The sequence below is a fragment of the Dipteris shenzhenensis genome, chromosome 3 (assembly GCF_047967505.1).
Source record: "Dipteris shenzhenensis isolate YYH24624 ecotype China chromosome 3, Dip_SZ_1.0, whole genome shotgun sequence".
NCBI classification, from domain to species: Eukaryota; Viridiplantae; Streptophyta; class Polypodiopsida; order Gleicheniales; family Dipteridaceae; genus Dipteris; species Dipteris shenzhenensis.
In genome coordinates, this window is record NC_141598.1 from 12,020,685 (window position 1) to 12,039,739 (window position 19,055).

Here is a 19,055-nt window from a genome sequence, read left to right on the forward strand (position 1 = left end):
AGAAGTTCACCACGAAGAAGACGATGGAAGCAACAATTGCAAGCATAAGCTTCAGTCTATATCTTCATTGATGTCCATTTGCGAACACAACCGGTTGTGGGTGATCATCAAGAAGGTCATTGCACTATCAACGATTTAGAGACGGGGCGAAAGCAACGACCTCATCTACGTCTAGGTCAAGAAATACTAAGGCTATCTGGCATGGGTTCCTCTAAGATCCTGGAGTGATCCAATATTTGTCATGATATAGTTGATTTTTCAAATATCAACTCGAGTGGCTGATGTTTAACAATTTGATTGTATGGATGACTTCGATCCTTGCCAATCATATGCATCTCTTCCTAGTGATATGCTTTGATAGTTTACACAGAGCTCGAAGCTTGGTCATTTAGTAAGATACAAGCCATTTGATTGATTTTTCCTTTTGTTTGATTTATGGGGGAGAGCGCATGATGGACAAAATCGAGATGCATTATGAAAGAGGAGTGTTACCACCTGTGACTCAAGGAAGTGTTACTCAAAATGCATAGTATGGAGTCCTTAGGAAGGAGAATGGTTGCTTCTTTGTTTTTAGGATGAGGTCAGCCATCACACTTTTTGGGTGAAGAAAGTAGCCTTGAAAATCATTGATGCCTATGGTTGAAGGGTGGCAAAAAGACCAATCTATTCTCAAGATCAACAATCAACCCATGTTCTTAAGATCAATACCAAACAGCTTTGAAGCAGTGTGCATTGAGTTTAGAGCAACATATGCAAGGAAATCAACCTAGTGGATTATTAGAAAATTATATGCAACAAGTGATTTTCGAAATGGTAGCTTCATGATGGAATTGTATGCCTTGTTTAATGAAAAATGTTAAACTTTTTTGGGGCTAATTCAAAGTGCAAACTAGAAGTAATTTTGACTTCTAAACATCAGATTCAGTCTTGTTTTGACTGTCCGACCTGCAAGTCACAGTCTGCCGACCGTGCAGTCAGACTTGCTCTGATAGGAAACAATCGACCACAATCCGACCTGCAATAGTCCCCGACCACAATCCGACCGTGTAGTCCGATCCTGTAGTTTGACTTACTCTGACAGGAAACAATCCAATCTGCTATAGTCCAATAGAAGTCTGACCATTGTTCTCTTATTTCTGATCTATTCTTTGAAATCCAACTTGACAACATAATTCTATATTGTATCAGCTTTCAATAGATGTTTTCATATTTATAAATGGAAGGGATTTGCTTGTCAGATTGAGCTCCGACTTGTGTTCAGTTGTTGGAAGACAGTCCAACACAGTCTCGAATGACAAATTCTAAAGACCAATACGTTTGAAGCATAAATACAAACTTCGAATAAACCGAAGCATGTATTTGAGGTACATTCATCTTAGTCTATTTTGATTTGGCTCAACAAAAAGTTTCACCCTTTTCTTATCACCATGGCAAAGTCAAAGCAAACAAGTGTTGGAGGATGCATTGTTTGATGTCAACAAATTCTGATCACAAGGAAAAAGATTGTTAACTATATTTGTGTAAGCATTGCAAGCAACATGGTCATCGAAGAAAGTATTGTGTTGATCTATTGGAGCTGAAGTTTGATGAGATCTTTCCACCAATATGTGAGGCAAAGTCTGATCGGAAGGTTAGAAAGCTATTGGATAAGTTATTTTTAAAATCCGACTTGCTTGATGATGCAAAAACTTGGCACACCAAATTCCATAGAGGAGATTGGAAATCTTGTCAGGATGTGGTTGATATGTCAAAATTTCAACAAAGAATTCAGATTCTACATTTCAAATATTGGCACAAAGCACAATGATTCCTTTTTCGACTACAACTCCGACTGATATTCCAAAGATTGTGGTAAGATTTGCAATGATAATTCAGTGATTTTTATTTGTAATCAAATGGATGTAGATGTTTCAGAACATACCCAAGACGGTATCCATTCCAAATAGTCATACAACAATCTAATGACACTCCGACTAGAGTCTAACAATAAGCTACAATAGTCGGACAGTAACTTGAGGCAGTCAGACAACAGTTAGATGATAATTCTAACCAGTGTGAAAGTTTAAATATGAATGTATATACAAGGCCAATTAGTTTTGGGGTTTTTTATCAACAAATGGAGCAAGAAGAACTTGAATCGACAAATAATGATAAAGATGATTGCTTTCCGACAGAGTATGCAGAGAGTGCAAAAGTTTCTTATGATGGCTATGCATTTGCACCTGCTTTTGCTATTGATGTTATGTGGAAGTAGGGGAAAATTAATACAAATGCAATCTTTGAGGAGACTCACTATAAAATCCCTTACAACCAGGAAGATTTGGGGTACATTCCTAATCCGATTCAAACCAATCATGCCAAAGTATGTCAAAGCAATGAAGTTAAAGTTTTTTCTGATCTTTATTTCAAGATTGCAACTTTTGATGAGGATGATGAAGATTGTTACAAGACCATAAATAAGGGCTCAACTTTGATTCTCCACCCAACCACGATTCCTAGAGTGCTCCCTCTTGCCTAACTCTCCCTTGGTTCCGTCTCTTTTCTTCCTTTTGTGGAGCGTCTCTCTAGAATCTCCCTTGAACCCAGTGCTTGCCACTTGGAGCCCACCTGAGTGCCACATGTCCATATAGGACCTTAGTACCTTACTGCCCTTTAGGCCTTAACATTACACTCCATATTAATGCAAGCATAATCGAGCCCTCTGGTTTCTTGCTTCACCGTAACCACACCAGACGATGTCGGGATTATGGTTGACATAACATTCCCTTCCCCTTAAGAATGGTTTACGTCCTCGAAAACAAAATTGGGAAACCTCCTCTAGAGGCTGCTTACCCTTTCCCATGTTGAACGCTCTTCAGATCTATCTTTCCACTTAACCAAACATTTTTGCCATATAGTATGTTGTGTTCTTTTTTCTTGTTTATCTAAAAGTTTTTCTGGTTTGTGTGGTGAAGATGCAGGTTCAATGAGCTTAACTAGGACTTCATTTCCAATAAGATTATCATCATCTTCTAATTTTCTTTTTAGTCTACTGACATGAAAAACTGGATGTACTCTACATCCCTCAAGTAAGGCTAATTTGTAAGCAAGTTCTCCAATCCTCTTAATGGTCCACAATACCTAGGAGACAACTTCGGACATTTACTTGCCTTTAGAGATTTTGAAGATTCAGGTACCTTAAGGTAGACTTTCTCATTTACTTCAAACTCCAACTTTCTACAGTGGGGATTTGCATAGCTTCATGCTCTATCCTAAGCTCTTCTTATGCTATCTTTAGCTAACTTTAGCATTTGATTCATATTCTCAAGAAAGTCTTTGGCTGCTTGAAGCTTCTCTTTTTTGAGTCCCACTATCATTGGGGCTCTTGGTTGAAATCCATACATCATCATGAATGGACTAAAACCTGTAGCTAAATGTTTGGCACTATTATATGAAAATTCTAATATGGGCAGATACTGTTCCCAATTAGTTTGCCATTTACTTACATATGCTCGAAGCATATCCTCAATGATCTAATTGACCCTTTCAATTTGATCATCACTCTGTGGATGATCTGCGGTGCTCATATTCAATGAAGTTTCTAATCTCTTAAACACACCCCTCCAAAAATGGTTGTTAAATTTGCTATCCCAATCACCAATAATATCTGTTGGTAGCCCATACAATCTATATATATGCTCCATAAATAGCTTGGCTAATTCTGGAGTTTTAACATCTTCACTAACAAGAATAAAATGAGCCATCTTGGTCAACCGATCCACAATTACCCACACTGAGTTGTGCCCCCTCTATGTCCTAGGTAATCCCACAATGAAATCCATGGAGATGCTTTCCCATTTGCCAAATGGAATCTCCAATGGGTGTAGGAGACCTCCTACCTTAAGGCGTTCATCCTTATTGACCTGGCATTTTTAGCACTTTAATACATAATCTTAGACGTCCTTACCTATTCCAGGCCAAAAGAATTATCTTTTCAGAAGCACGTATGTCTTTTGAATTCTCGGGTGTGCAGCACTCGTATTATCATGACATTCAAAAAGAATTTGGCGCCTAATGTCATTATTATCCAGGACACATACTCTACCCTTGTAGAGTAGGTAGCCATCTTCAATAGTATATTTTTTCCACTTGAGTCCTTCATCACCAACCTGTCATGTGTCGCCATTTTCATGTGACTCCTCAGTGAAAGCCTCTCAATTAGTTGAATCCCTATTTCTAATTGCTTTCCATATTTTTGAGAAGTGAGGATCAAACTAACATTTCCCTTTAAGGACTCTAGAAAATCATTTGAAATTGAGTAAAATCTCAGTAAAACTCAATTCATTAATAATTGGCATTCGGCTAAGAGAGTCTGCTACACATTGAACTTCCCTTTCCTATATGTCAATTGTATATCAAACTCTTGCATTAAATTAGCTCATCTAGCTTTTCTATCTTTAAGCTCTGGCTGATTACAAATCCACTTAATGCTCATCGGATCAAAGATGATCTCAAATTTTGCACAAAATAAGTAGTGCCTCCACTTTTTTAAAGCATAGACTATAGCATATAGTTCCTTCTCATATGCCGAGTAATTCTGTTGGGCATGATATCTTTTTGCTTTCAAAAGCCATTCGTCGACCTTTTTGTATAAGTACTGCCCCAACAACAAAATCACTGGCATTTGACTCAACCACGAATGGTTCATTGGGATCCACTACTTTTAAGACAGAAGCTGTCACTATAGCTACTTTTAATTTTTCAAAACTTCTCTTTTGCGGTTCATCTCATATGAAGGTGCTTCCCTTCCCCTTAAGCTGGTCCATCATCAAAACAGCAATCCTAGCATAATCTGGACGAATCTCCTATACAATCTTGACAAACCTAAGAATGTCTATAGTTCTTCTAGATTTGTAGGATGTGGCCATTCCAATATGGCCCTTACTTTGTCAGGGTTCATATGAACCCCTTCTTGGGATATTATATGTCCCAAGTATTTCACTTCTTTTGCAAAGAATTCACATTTGGATTCTTTAGCAAAGAGTGAATTGTCTTTAAGTAGCTAGAACACTTTTCGCAAATGTTCCAAATGCTTTTTCCTAGTTTTACTATAAATAAGGATATCATCTAAAAATACTACAACAAATTTCCCTAGATATGGCCTTAAGACACTATTCATAAGCGTCATGAAAGTCACTAGAGCATTTGTTAACCCAAATGGCATTACTTTGCATCGATAATGCCCATACCTAGTACAAAATGATGTCTTGGTAACATCCTCTTCCCTAATTTGTACTTGGTGATATCTTGATCTTAAATCAATTTTAGTAAAGTATTTTGCCCCTTGTAATTGATCAAAGAGCTCATCAATGCAAGGCATAAGATATGGTAATTTTATTTAGTGCTCAGTAATCTATGCATAAACTCATAGTACCATCCTTTTTCTTTACTAGTAAAACTGGTGCAGAGCAACTTGGTTGGATTTGGCCCTATCTAAAATATTCTGTTAGTTTTCTTTCGACCTTTTGTTCCTCCATTCGACCTAGCCTATATGGGGGTTTACAAATAGGGATAGGATCTAGGAATTAAATCTATTTTATAATCTACTTCTCTCTCAGGAGGTAAACATCAGGTAAATCAAATGAAAAAACATCTTTAAATTCAAACATTAAATCATTGAAAGAAGATTTATACTTTTTAACATTATCAAAAACAATATTACTTCTTTCCATTGCAGAAGACATAAAATCACCAATAAAAGTAAGTTCACAGAGATATACCTTGCATTCTTCTTGGTGTAGTAGTCGTTCCAATTCCATCGAACAAATAAGAGAAGAGTTAGGCACACCGTGTTCTCCTTGAATCGGGAAGACTCTACCCTCTTTTTCAAACATAATGGAGTTGTTAAGATGACTCTATTGTAAGCTATGCCCAAGCCCAAGACTGTACATCCATTCTCGACCAAGCACTACATCTGTTCGGTCGAGATGTATGATTTGGAAATCCAAGGCATCCTGATATCCTTGAATATCCACCTCTACACCATGTATCATGGTGTCCCAAACTTTTTTATCACTACCCTTTGCCAAAGAGACTGCATATTTATGGGCACTAGGACTCTCAAGCAATTTTAGTTTTCTTAACTAATGAGTGGTTCAAGAAATTGTGTTGCATTATCATCAACCATCACTCTTACTCCTCACCCCTTAGTTTTTCCATGCATCCTCATTAAATCATGAGGACCAAAGATGGGTTGCCACATTGCCGATGATAGAAAGCGCATGTGGGTGCTATCCTCATGATAGACCTCTACCTCAGTGTACTTTTCAATACCATTAAGCGGCAACACTTGCACTGCATGTACTTGTTTTTGTGGAGGTCTATTTGGGGCTTTAGCTCCCGTTTATTTATTTTTAGGGCAGCAGTTCCAAGCAGCATGATCTTTGCCCAAACATTTAAAGTAAAGATTTTCTTGCTTGGCTCTTTCATAATCCTCTTTCTTCAAGAGAGGATAATTTTGTGTTTGAGGCTTCTTAGGTGGTGCCTGAGGAACCTCCTTCTTAAAGTGCCCCTTCCTTTTCAAATTGGGAAATTTGTTGAACTGTGGAACAAAACCTGATTGCTTTGAAGTTCCAACTTTGAATTTCCCCATTGTATCATCATATATTTGGGCATACTTAATGGCTTCCTTAAAGGTTTTAGGAGAATTTCTTTTCACCTGAAACCTCATGTCTTTGAGACCTCTCATGAAACCCCTTATCTTTTGGAATTCATCAATTTCCTTCAACTTAAGGACTGGCTCCGTATAGTCCGCTATGTACAGGACTAGAGTGTTTTTACTCATAGTGCAATTGTCCCAAGTCTCCCATGCTCTTTCTAACTCATTTTTCAGTAAAAACTCTTTTAGGTAGGCTTATTCAAACTCAGTCTAATACCTAGGAATTCTATCACTTTCTCTGAGGCTCATCCACCATTTATAGGCTTTATTTACAAGGGAAAGACTTGCTTCCATGACTTGATTTTCAGGAGGAGTATTCCTGAGTCGAAGGAATTCTTGCCACTTTTGCAAGAACGTATTAATCGCATCTTTATTACACTCTTTTTTTTCCCCATTGAAAATTGGTGGTTTCAAGTCCTTAAGGATATTAGAGGTTTCTCTAAGTCAAGAGGTGGACCTCTCAACTTGAGGAATCCGTGATTTTGCGGAAATAGATATCGATTAAGAATCGACTATCTTAGTTATGGCTTTAGCTAGGGTTTTCAATGTATCACTGAGAACTCCCAACCGTGTTTCTATATTTTGTGTTCGAGTTTCAAGTTTAGTGAATTCTGTAATCATTGTAATCTATGTCCTCCATTTCCACATTATCCTCTTGAGTTTCAATTTGTACCTCCTCATGTGTTTCTTCTCCAACTATTGCTCTTCCTTTTCTAGCCCTTTCCTCGGCCTCCCTAATCATATCATCGCTTTCTGGAGTTGTCATTCTAAAGATGTGTATTTTACAGAAATTATAAAGCAAAGCGCTTTATGTCAAAGAGAAAAATCCAATGCCCACTTCCTTGGTATTTGTTCGAGGCATTGCATTTGTTGTCTTTGAAGTTGTCTTTCTTTCTTTGATTCATGGACTTGCCTTTCAATCCAGCTCTTTCACTTCCTTCGATCTTGAACTCCTCGACCTGCTGTTTGATATTCTTCTTTAAATTTGGCGAGGCTAAGAAGGTTGGAAGAGTTAGGAAAGATAAGGGGTAAAAAAAAAACTATGGTGACATGGCTTTTTTCCAAAGTATAGAAACTTTGAATGACATGGCTCTGTGCTTCTATTGCAAAGTGGGTAGCATTTCTATTAAGAGATCGATAGCGGCTGCAACCATAAAGGGGTGATGGATGGCTTTGAACTCCTGCATGCAGCCCGTTAGAAGGAAGGCAAGTGGTGGAGGTATAGGTGGCCTTGTGGGCTCACCGTTTGGTGGTTGATGTTGTTGAATAGATGGAATTGGCTACTACACCTCGAATCAGCCTCTACATCTTTAAAGCTTGCTGGTTCTGCTGTTTTCATCATAACAATTTCTACTTGATGCTTGTTGACATTGCTCTACTTCCTTGTAGTCCTGCCAAGTACTTTGCCCAGCTCTTTTCTCAAGTCGTCGAGGTATTCACGTAAGATTGATGACAAGTTGTAGACTTTCTTCTTCAAAGTAGACACGCAACATATTACCACGGCTTTAGAGGCTCTGGATTGGGAGTCTAAGAACGAATTGCTCTTGGTAATAGTCATCTAGGAAACTTTGTTGAAGCCATTTTGGATGGTAATACAGCACTTGTAGCTGCTGTCGTGGCTCTACACACCAACCCGAAATCATTCGAATTACAGCACAACAACATCGCTTGTGGGGTCTAGCTCTGATACCAGTGTTACAAGACCATAAATAAGGGCTCAACTTTGATTCTCCACCCAGCCACGATTCCTAGAGTGCTCCCTCTCGCCTATGTACGTGAACTCTCCCTCAGTTCCTTCTCTTTTCTTCCTTTTAAGGAGCCTCTCTCTAGAATCTCCCTTGAACTCAGTGCTTGCCGCTTGGAGCCCACTTGAGTGCCACATGTCCATATAAGACCTTAGTACCTTACTACCCTTTAGGCCTTAACATTGCACTCCATATTGATGCAAGCACTGTCAAGCCCTCTGGTTTCCCGCTTCATTATAACCACACTAGACGATATCGAGATTATGGCTGACGTAACAAAGATCTTGAGGACTATGCTGAAAGCTCAAGTCCAAATGGTTTTTCTCTTTGGTGTGGATCAATGGATCGACAACCATAGCTTGAAATGAATCCTAATATTGATCCCAATGATGAGGATGCTATTTCAGCTCACAATGTTTTTGATGTTGATATGCAAGTTAACAAATATGTATGTGAGGAAGATGCTATTGTTGAGCAGTTCCTATTGTCCATCAAGGATGAGAATGCTATGTTGGATAGACAATTTATTCAAATGAGTAATGAAAATGGTCTGACATCAATCCTACATAGTCAAGAAGTTATTCTAGATGATCAAGCATCTATTTCCAATGTTTGGAAATGCATGAACGGTAAAAGTGATGATGATGATACAAGCAATGATGAAAGGGCTATAGAGATGGTTGAGATTCAAATAAATGAAGAAGAGAACAACAAAGGAAAGAAGTCAGATCCAAATAAGGGCTGAAGACTGATTGTTTGATGATGAAGATAATTAGGTATTAAAGTTTCTTCTTTCTTTTGAGCATAACCAAATTATTGATCAGCTTCTAGAAAGTGTTGAGGGCTTAAAGGGTCCATCTGATTCAAATGAAATGCAACCAATAGTGTTGACATAAATTCAAATTTCAAAAGGCAAAATGTAACTGAATTCAGCTCAGTTATTCGGTGAAGAAAATGATGCGGACAATGTTCCGAAAGAATCACTCATGGAGGTGGTTTCACAAAAAGGAAACTCAGAGTTGAAAGATGATATGTCCGAAATGTTTTATGATGCTTTTACAAATTTCAAAGATGAATTATTTGATGCAAGTGATGGCATTATGCAATCAGATTTTGGTTTACATTCAGATCCCAGTTTTGGTAAAGTTCCGATTGTTTGGGAGGACTTGAGTGCAAAAGCACAAACTGAAATTTAGAAATACATACAACAAAAAGAAATACAAACAAAGACAATGCTGATGTTTATGCTGAGGAAGAAGGCATGCAGAGGATGGAAGATGAGTGTAAATGGAAGAGCTTAACCCGGAGCCATAGGAGCCCAAAATGGAGTCAAAAGAGGTCGGAAGAGTCCCCTAATCACCTCTACTTCATACCAAAAATATTCTAACACTTGGCAAGTGTTCAAGGTCGAAGTACATAGCAAATGAAATCTTGGGGAAAGGAAAAATAGCAAACAGAAATTCAGCAAGTAATCAGGAAGCAGTCCGATAGTTTCATGCAATGTTGGATGTATTCCAAAGGTAAAAAACAATCTGAAAGTTAGATTTTCACTCTAACAAGTCTGAAGGATGAAAAAACACTAAATTTTGTGATATTTTATTCAGCAAATTACTATCCGACAGTTGGCATATAATGGACAAGCAGTCCGATGACAGTTCGACTAGTTTGGAAAGTCCGCGACTATGGCAAATTCTAGATAGAAACCAAAATTCAGCCAAGGGACTAAAGCTGACTTAGAATTCAGAATTTGGGATGTTTAATCAATGTCAAATTCAGATTTTTCAGAGAAGCATGAAGGATTTCATTGAGGACTTTACACCGGCATATGTTGTGGATGTTGGTTGGAGCTTCATCAACTTATTGCCTTTTGCTTGATCGGAGCGATGTATCCGTTCTGTGCCAATGGAATGTGAACATACTGATTCATGCATGGTTCTACTTATTCATTTTGTATGAACTAGCATGGATGACATTATACTTGATGAATTCCCAGACTTGGCATGTAGCCATGAAATGGTACAATTGTAATCAATAGAACCTACACCATGGAGGTTAAAAAGGGTTCGTGTCTAATATGCCTTTTTGTTCCAAAAAGAGCTACCCACCAGAAGTGCAAGTGCTGAGGGGTATTTACACACCTAGGCTAAGTAGAGCCATGTGGAAGTTGGAAGGTCACAAGTCATGTGGAAGCTGGAATGTCACAAGTCATATAGATGAGTGGCAGTTACCAAGGACCATGAGGGGCAGTTATAACTCCTTTTGGATAGTGGTATCTTGATGTATGGTAGTCAGTGCTGTCTGACTAGGATTTCAGACCATGTATTCCCCTTTGGCAAGCTGGATTCTCATCCCATGCACAATTTTCCATGCTCTTGACTATGTATTATTGGGAGAAGAAAGCTTTTGCATCTATCTTTCTCTGTTGTATCTACTTTTGACTTGAAGGATAGATTTTGAGCTCGTAATATAATATGACTTCTATCCAACTAGCTTCTATTTCTGCACTGTTTTGTTGTCTTTGCATTGCTTATGCATATTTCTGTTCTGGGAAAGTTTAGGCCACAAAAAAAATCCTTCTAGAGTGGCCAACAACTTTCTGAGTGCATCAACTTCACTAATACTTTTTTGAAGTTCATGAATGTCACACTTCTCCAAGTGTAGCATGAATCTAGGGAGGGGGGCAGCGGCATTTGACCTATCTGGTTGTCTTTCTTCAATCATTTTCATGTCAACATCAATGTGTCCACACAGTGATTGAGCACAGGTCCCTGAGTATCTTGAGCTTTGAAGATAGGTCTGCCACCACCAGTGGCAGCTAAGCTAGCTGAAACCCTATCGCCACCACCATCGCTAGTCAAATCCATCTCCTCCCTCGATGATGCCTCCTTTTCCTTTCTTTTATATTGTTTATGTGTTATTATAATTAAGTTTTTTACAAATCTTGATTATTGAATATTGTTTTTAAAAATGATTTTATATAATAAATTGACGTGTTGTTTATTAATAGATTGTTGAGCAAGGTTTAATATATTGTATTATGCACTTTTAAAGATTATAATTATTTAAATAAGAATATTTATCTTCAAACTTTCATACCATCTTTGTTTTATTATTTTTAGGTAGTAGGTATCCTATTTAAACCTAATTTAATGCCTTTGATTTTAAACATCATAGTTAAAAGATCCAATTGATGAAGGCTTCCAACTGTAAACTGTGCAAAGTTTCCAATTTTGAAAGTTAAACTCCCTGAAGGGAGAGGGAAATAAATTAACGTAGCACAAACTATGAATTCAATGAGAACAACTTTGAAACAGAGCTTCTCATGTCAAAGAGAGTCTCCCGTTTGAGAGTAATTATATGTTACCTTATTATGTAGTTCTATAATCATTAAACTGTTCATTATAGCTTGTATAATAGGTTGTGAATTCTACAAAAATAAGAATTGTTAACCAAACAATCTTACCATCTACCCAAAGTCATAAATATTAATCTAATAAATAAGTATGCATCATAAAGTGCACCTTATAAAAATATTTGGTCCTTGATAAATCATCAAGGATTTTAAATTTATCTATTTCCTATTAAAGATTCATATAAAAAAGCATGGTTTTTTTTTAATTTTAGGATTTTGAAAATTATTCCCAAAACAAAAATCTATATAAAACTATTATGCTTTTAAAGGATAGGTTTAAATTTCACCTCAATTTTAAAATTTAGTTAAAATCTAGTGCTATTTTGAGGGAATCTTCAAAGGGGGTAATACACAATGGGGTAATACACAATATTTTTCAATAAATATACAATAGTGTTAAATGTCTTGTCATAATCAAGACCCTCCATCCATGAAAATATTTTGTTCACTAACATAAGATTATACTTGTCATGCATGCTGTTAGAGTTGTACTTGACCTTGCATATCTTCTTGATTTGCATGACTTTCCTCCTTGTATTTCAATGGGAGTCCATTTCTATCTCCATTGTAGATTGCCAATCTAATCTATCCTTTGCCTTTGAAAGGGTCTTGGCTCATTGATCATCTTGACGATGATGATCCATCAGACCATAATTCACTATAGTTATGGTTTAACATGTCCCCTCATAATTAATCTTCGGGATGTCAACATTTTTAGAGTCTTTTGGTGTCTTCACATATCACATTAGCCTTCTCTTTTAGATTTTCTTTCTTCCTTGGATCTAGCTTTGGATCTAGATCTAGATCTAGCTCTGACTCTATGCTCCCTACTCCTAGATTAGGATCTGATTCTAGAACTAGTTTTAGGTCTACATTGGGGCTATGATTGTGGGCAATTCCACTTTTGGGGTTCGTCCTCTTAAAATACCACATCTCGATTGATCACACCTTCCATCTCACTAGATCAGATAATTCGTAGGCTTCGACTCCTACTATTAGCTCCTTGGATCTAGCTTAGTCTATGTGTCTTTGTGTACATGGACCCAAGCACTGGACCCAAATATTCACAAATTCTTTGTGTACATGGACCCAAATACTCACAAATTCTTAATGATGGTCTTCTTTTTTGAAAATGTCTCAAGAAGTGTCATCTTGTTGATTGCATTTTTTTCACTCTATTTGAGGATGCATATGGTTGCATTGATTGCCTTTTCTCATAATAAACATTAAAGTTTATCTCCTCTTAGCATGCTAAGGTGATGCTTAGCTTCATCTCTACTATCACATGGTTCTTCCTTTATACCACCTCATTTTACCAAGAGTGCTTTCAATGAAAGCAAATGAAAGAGGGTGAGAGAGAGGGAGAGCTAGAAGAGAGACACACAAGCTTTTGTAGGTGCTAAACACCGTAATCTTCTATGTCATCCATATATATGTGTGTGTGTGTGTGTGTGTGTTTGAGTATTGTACATAATCGAGGATAAGGCACAATGGCCTTTAACCCCCATAACCTCCCACTTAAAGGACAATGTGCCTATAAGGGAGAATAGCCAGTGAGCATATTATCCAATGCCCATCAATATACAACAATACTCAAACCGCTTACTTTGTCAGCATATCTGCAAGGTTATCACCTGTATAAACCTTGACAATCTCTATGCGCTTGTCCTCAAGTACCTTTCTAATGAAATGGTATCTGACCTCAATGTGTTTGGTCTTTGCATGAAAGACCGGATTCTGTGCACTATGCAATGTTGGTACACCTGCATGAATCCCTAAATCTCCCACAGAGTTGTTTTCTGTTTAAAGATGCAGTATGGTTTATGCATGTGAGGGGGAAGGAGTACGCATCTAAAACCGCATCTGTTTTGTGGTGCATGTCTATAGGTGCATCTAAACCGTGTTGTAAATGCACAATTAGATGCGCTTGTAAGTATTCTTACTAGCCAATAGAATATGATCCACATAAAGTGCCAGCAGTATCAAGGTATTATCCTTAGCCCTTTTAGTGTAGAGGCAATGATCAATCTCAATTCTTTTGAAACCCTGGGACCGAATGAAAGCATCAAACTTTTGATACCATTCTCTAGGCGCTTGCTTAAGGCCATAGAGACTCTTTTTCATCTTGCAAACCAAATGCTCTTTGCCATTTTATGCAAAGCCTTTTGACTGTACCATGTAAATTTCCTCATGCAAAACCAATGCAAGAAAGCTATCTTGACATCCATCTGCATAAGCTTCATATGATCGTCTTCACAACTGGAGAGAATATCTCATTAAATTCCACACCCTTCTCTTACTTGAATCCTTTACTAACCGAACAGGCCTTGTACTTAGGCACATCATCATCTATGACCTTCATCTTATAGACCCATTTACATGGCAATGCTTTCTTTCCATGTGACAAAGAAACCGAGTCCCAAGTCTTATTTTTCATGAACTCATCTCTGATTGCATAGCATACTCCCACTTGCGATGATCCTCGTGCATCAAGCCTCTCTGTGGCAAGAAGGCTCCCTGCAATCAGTAAGCAATACATAGTCTGCCCCTATAAACAAATCTATCAGGCGGTTTAGACATTCTAGTTGATCTTCTCAAGGGCGTTCTAGCTTGTTGTCCCACCTACATATCAGTCACATTTAGCTCATCATTTCCACCAAAAGATGATCTATCATCTGCCCTTGATTGTGTAGCTATGGAAGTACTTAGTGGCACCATTTCTTGCAAATTCAGTGCATGGACAGCTTGCTCTCTATTAACGTATGTGGGTGGATTTCTCGTTTTAACATCCCTCATGGGTGTCTTATGCATCTTTTTCTCATTTTAGACCACATTATGATTGCGTATGATCTTCTTTGCTTTTGGATCCCAGAGACGATAGCCCATCTCTCCACTTTCACCATAACCCAAAAAAATGCATTTCCTAGACACTAGACAACAAAACCGATCTAAGGCTCATTTTGCCAGATAAGCAACAGCAATACAAGTTTACTGTTCCTATACAGTTTGAAGTAAATCCCATCTTTCTGAGATATTAAGCCATTGATGTGCATATTTTGCCTCTCTCCACTTGATTAAATATCGATGCACGAGTATCCTTTTGACAAAGAGTAATACGAAAAGCCTCAACATCCGACTGCAGGACTGCATTGCTATTACACGTTCAACATTTGAAACAAGCTTCCTTGTAGATAACGTAACTTGAGATGGTCCCATGGTCTAGCTAAATTCCGTACCTAATTTAACTATCCATAGCTCTCAGAGCATCTTCATACTGACCCCATCCTGGTGAAAGCCAATCTCTTTGGAAGCTCCATCGTGCACCTTTTTGTACAACCAAATCTACCTCATATGTAAAAGAGTCATTTGACAATAAATACCTTGACCAGTCAAAGGCTCATTTTGCCAGATTAGCAATAGCAATACGAGTTTATTGTTAGCTTGAATTAAATCCCATCCTTATGGAATAGGTGAACCATTGGTGTTCTTGCCTCTCTGAACTATCAAGGCACAAGCATTCTTTTGACACAGTGTGATGTGAAAAACCTCAAACATCCTATTGCAGGAATTGCTATCACTGAAAGGTATATCACACATTCAACATTTGAGACAAGCTTCCTTATAGATATCGTGAGTTATGATCCTGCCATAGCCACAATTCCTCCATTGTCAAAAATCCAGTACATACTGACTATTAAACAAATTACGTCAATTGACTATCAATTCTCTTTTATTGTGAAACTGAGTTCCATGCACAACATTGTTCACCTCAATACAACTGCGGCCTGGGACTTCTTTTACATTACTATCAACTATTGCCTTCCCAATATCATCCAACCTATCTCCGTTAACACAGATATTTGCTAGTAATACATATGGTGAAGAATTCTGTGGATCTAAGTGAGAAACAAACTTTGCAGCACGCCCAGCTCGCTCAACATCATTGTGAATTCGGCATGATGAAAGCAAGCTCAACCATGCTGAAGAGACATGTTCAAATGGCATACTGATGATAAGGTCCTCTGCCTCCTCCAATAGTCCTCTTCGCCCAAAGAGGTCAATCATGCACACATAATGCTCCACTAATGGGGTTATGCCATGGTCTTTAATCATAGAGGCAAAGTAGTGTCTCCCGTCAGCAATCAGACCTGTATGACTACAAGCAGTGAGAACACAAATAAAGGTGACCTTGTCTGGTTCATAGCCTTCAGCCTGCATTTGACCAAACAGTTGCAAGGCATCCTTCCCATGCCCATTCTGAGCATTCGCAGCAATTATCACATTCCAGGAGACCACATTTCGTTGGCACATCTCTCCAAACACCGACCTCGCATCATGTAAGCTCCCGCACTTGCCATACATATGAATGAGGGCATTCTCCACAACAACATCTAGCTCCCATCCATTCCCAGTGACAGTAGCATGGATCATTCGGCCCTCTCCTAGGTCAGCCACACTGGCACATGCATCCACAATGCAGATGAAGGTGATCCTATCCGGGTTGAACCCTCCAGCCTGCATTTGACCAGACAGCTGCAGAGCCTCCTTGCCATGCCCATTGTGGGCACACGCAGCAATCATGGCACTCCAGGATACTACATCCTGCTCTGGCATCTCTGCAAACACTGCTCTTACGTCATCTAGGCTGCAGCATTTGCCATACATGTTGATGAGGGCATTTGCCACAACAAGATCCAACTCCCATCCATTGCCAGCAACTATAGCATGGATCACTCGACCCTCTTCTAGTGCTGCCAAACTGGCACATGCATCCACAATACAGATAAACGTGATCTTGTCTAGCTGGAAGCCTTCGTCCTGCATTTGACTAAAGAGTTGCAGGGCCTCCTTGCCATGCCCATTCTGAGAACACACAGCAATCATGGCATTCCAGGAGACCGCATTCCGCTGTGGCATGTCTGCAAATACTGCCCTTGCATCATCTAGGCTCCCACACTTGCCATACATATTGACAAAAGCAGTCCCCACAACAATATCCAACTCCCATCCATTGCCAGCAACACTAGCATGGATCACTTGACCCTCTTCTAGGGTCACCACACTGGCACATGCATCCACAGCGCAGATGAACGTGATCCTATCTAGCTCTAAGCCTTCAGCCTGCATTCGATTAAACAGTTGCAGGGCCTCTCTGCCATGCCCATTCTGAGCACACGCAGCAATTGTGGCACTCCAGGACACCACATTCTGCTTTGGCATCTCTGCAAACACAGCCCTTGCATCATCGAGGCAGCCACACTTGCCATACATATTGACAAGGGCTGTTCCCACAACGGTATCCAACTCCCATCCATTACCAGCAATAGTAGCATGAATCACTTGACTCTCTTCTAGGGCTGCCATGCTGGCACACGCATCCACAATGCAGATGAAGGTGACTTTGTTTGGCTCGAAACCTTCAGAGTGCATTTGGCCAAATAGTTGCAGGGCCTTCTTGCCATGCCCATTCTGGGCAGAAGCAGTGATCATAGCACTCCAGGAGACCACATCTTGCTGCTGCAACTCTGCAAATACTGCACACGCATCATCTAGGCTCCCACATTTGCCATACATGTTGCCAAGGGCTGTCCCTACAACAGCATCTGATTCCCATCCACTGCCTGCAACGGTGGTATGGATCACTTCACCATCTTCTAAGGCTGCTACACAAGCACACACATTCACAAGGGAAATAAAGGTGATCTTGTTTGGTTCAAAGCCTTCAGCCTGCATTTGACCAAACAGTTGCAGGGCTTCCTTGCCAAGCCCATTCTGGGCGCAAGCGGCAATCATGGCATTCCAGGAGATTACATCCCTCTGTGGCATCTCTGCAAACAATGCCCTCGCATCATCGAAACTCCCGTTCTGGGCAGACGCTGTGATCATGGTATTCCAAGAGTACATATCCCGGTAGACTATTTCGTCAAATACAGCACGTGCATTCTCCAAGCTCCCACACTTGCTGTACATCTGGATGAGAAGGTTACTCAGAAGTCTGTTGCCAGCATATCCACGCCTGCTCAAGTGTTCATGCACACGTTTGCCCTCCGACAGGGCCTTGGCCCTGGTGCAATGCCTCAGAAGAATTGCATAGGTAGCACAATCTGTCTCTGGACTCAGCTGACTGAGGAGCTGCGCATTCAACCGTTTAGGACCTCCGTCTTCATTCGTCTGAAGGCACCCATCTGACACTTTTGTGGTGCAGGCTTTGCTGGTTCCTACCTCTCTTAGCACCTCTACAGCGATCCACCCACTGCGTGCTAGCTTTGTGGCCATCCCCCGAAGAGGGAATGATCCCAAAGCCTTGCCTTTGTTCGCACCAAAGCCTATCTTTGTATCCCGCGTACGAGGGTGCCGCTTACCCGGGGTATTCCAGCTTGTAGGCGTGCAACAAATTACCCTGTGTGGTTGCCCTCTCTCCAAGGATAGAGGCTCAAAGGTAAGATTGGGCATTCCCGATGCCAATGCTAAAGAAGAAGAAACCCACAACGCCATAGATTGCTAAGATTGCTAAACGGCCACGAAAGAACGAATTAGAATATAAACGAGCGCAAACTTGCCCTGCTCTTTAGAGCGAAAGACAGCCTTACGTAATCGAACAGCAGCTCAGGGAATATGACATGGGAGCGGAAACGCTGCGGCGTTTGAAGCAGCGGCTGGATGGGCTGCTGCCCTGGAGTTCGGTCTTTGGAATAAGCCATCGTCATTGGTCAGGACTCTCTCGGAATAACAAGCATAGAATAACAAGAGTGCATGTATGCACAACAGCAGTGGTCCCCCTTACTAGGCTCTATCAATTAAGGTTCTACGAGTAACCTGACCCGTCAGGTCTACAACGGGCTAGCCACCCGCTCCATCGGGTCTCAAGGTTGGGGTCCAAGGCTCCCTTTCATTTCAACAAATACAATTTAAGATTTTATTTATAAATCTCAATATGTAAATGCTTCTTAAGTTGGGTCTATGTTAAGCCTTGTCATGCTTTCAGTTGGGAAAGAAATTTTAGAAGGGGATAAGGGACTTCAACCACTTTTTAAAAGCTTGCCTAACCTAACTCTAGCAATCTTTGTTGAAGTCTTTAGGGAACACCCATCCTCTTTAATACACATCCCCTTCGAAGCCTTTTGTAATATCAAACACTACATGGTCAAGGCTCGTAGTCACATGAGGAAAACGCTATCCTTATTAAGATTCTCGAGGGAAT

At 39.7% G+C, this 19,055-nt stretch overlaps 1 protein-coding gene across 1 annotated transcript; it reads right to left on the minus strand.

Annotated features, from left to right (window-relative positions):
- Window positions 1-15,562: 15,562 nt before the first annotated feature.
- LOC147903364 (pentatricopeptide repeat-containing protein At2g13600-like) lies at window positions 15,563-18,130 on the minus strand. The gene is made up of 4 exons (XM_087371458.1): window positions 17,272-18,130; window positions 16,812-17,136; window positions 16,148-16,499; window positions 15,563-16,066 (listed from the first exon to the last, which is right to left on the minus strand). The coding sequence occupies exons 1-4, from the start codon at window positions 18,128-18,130 to the stop codon at window positions 15,563-15,565; spliced, it is 2,040 nt and encodes a 679-aa protein (XP_087227584.1).
- Window positions 18,131-19,055: the final 925 nt, after the last annotated feature.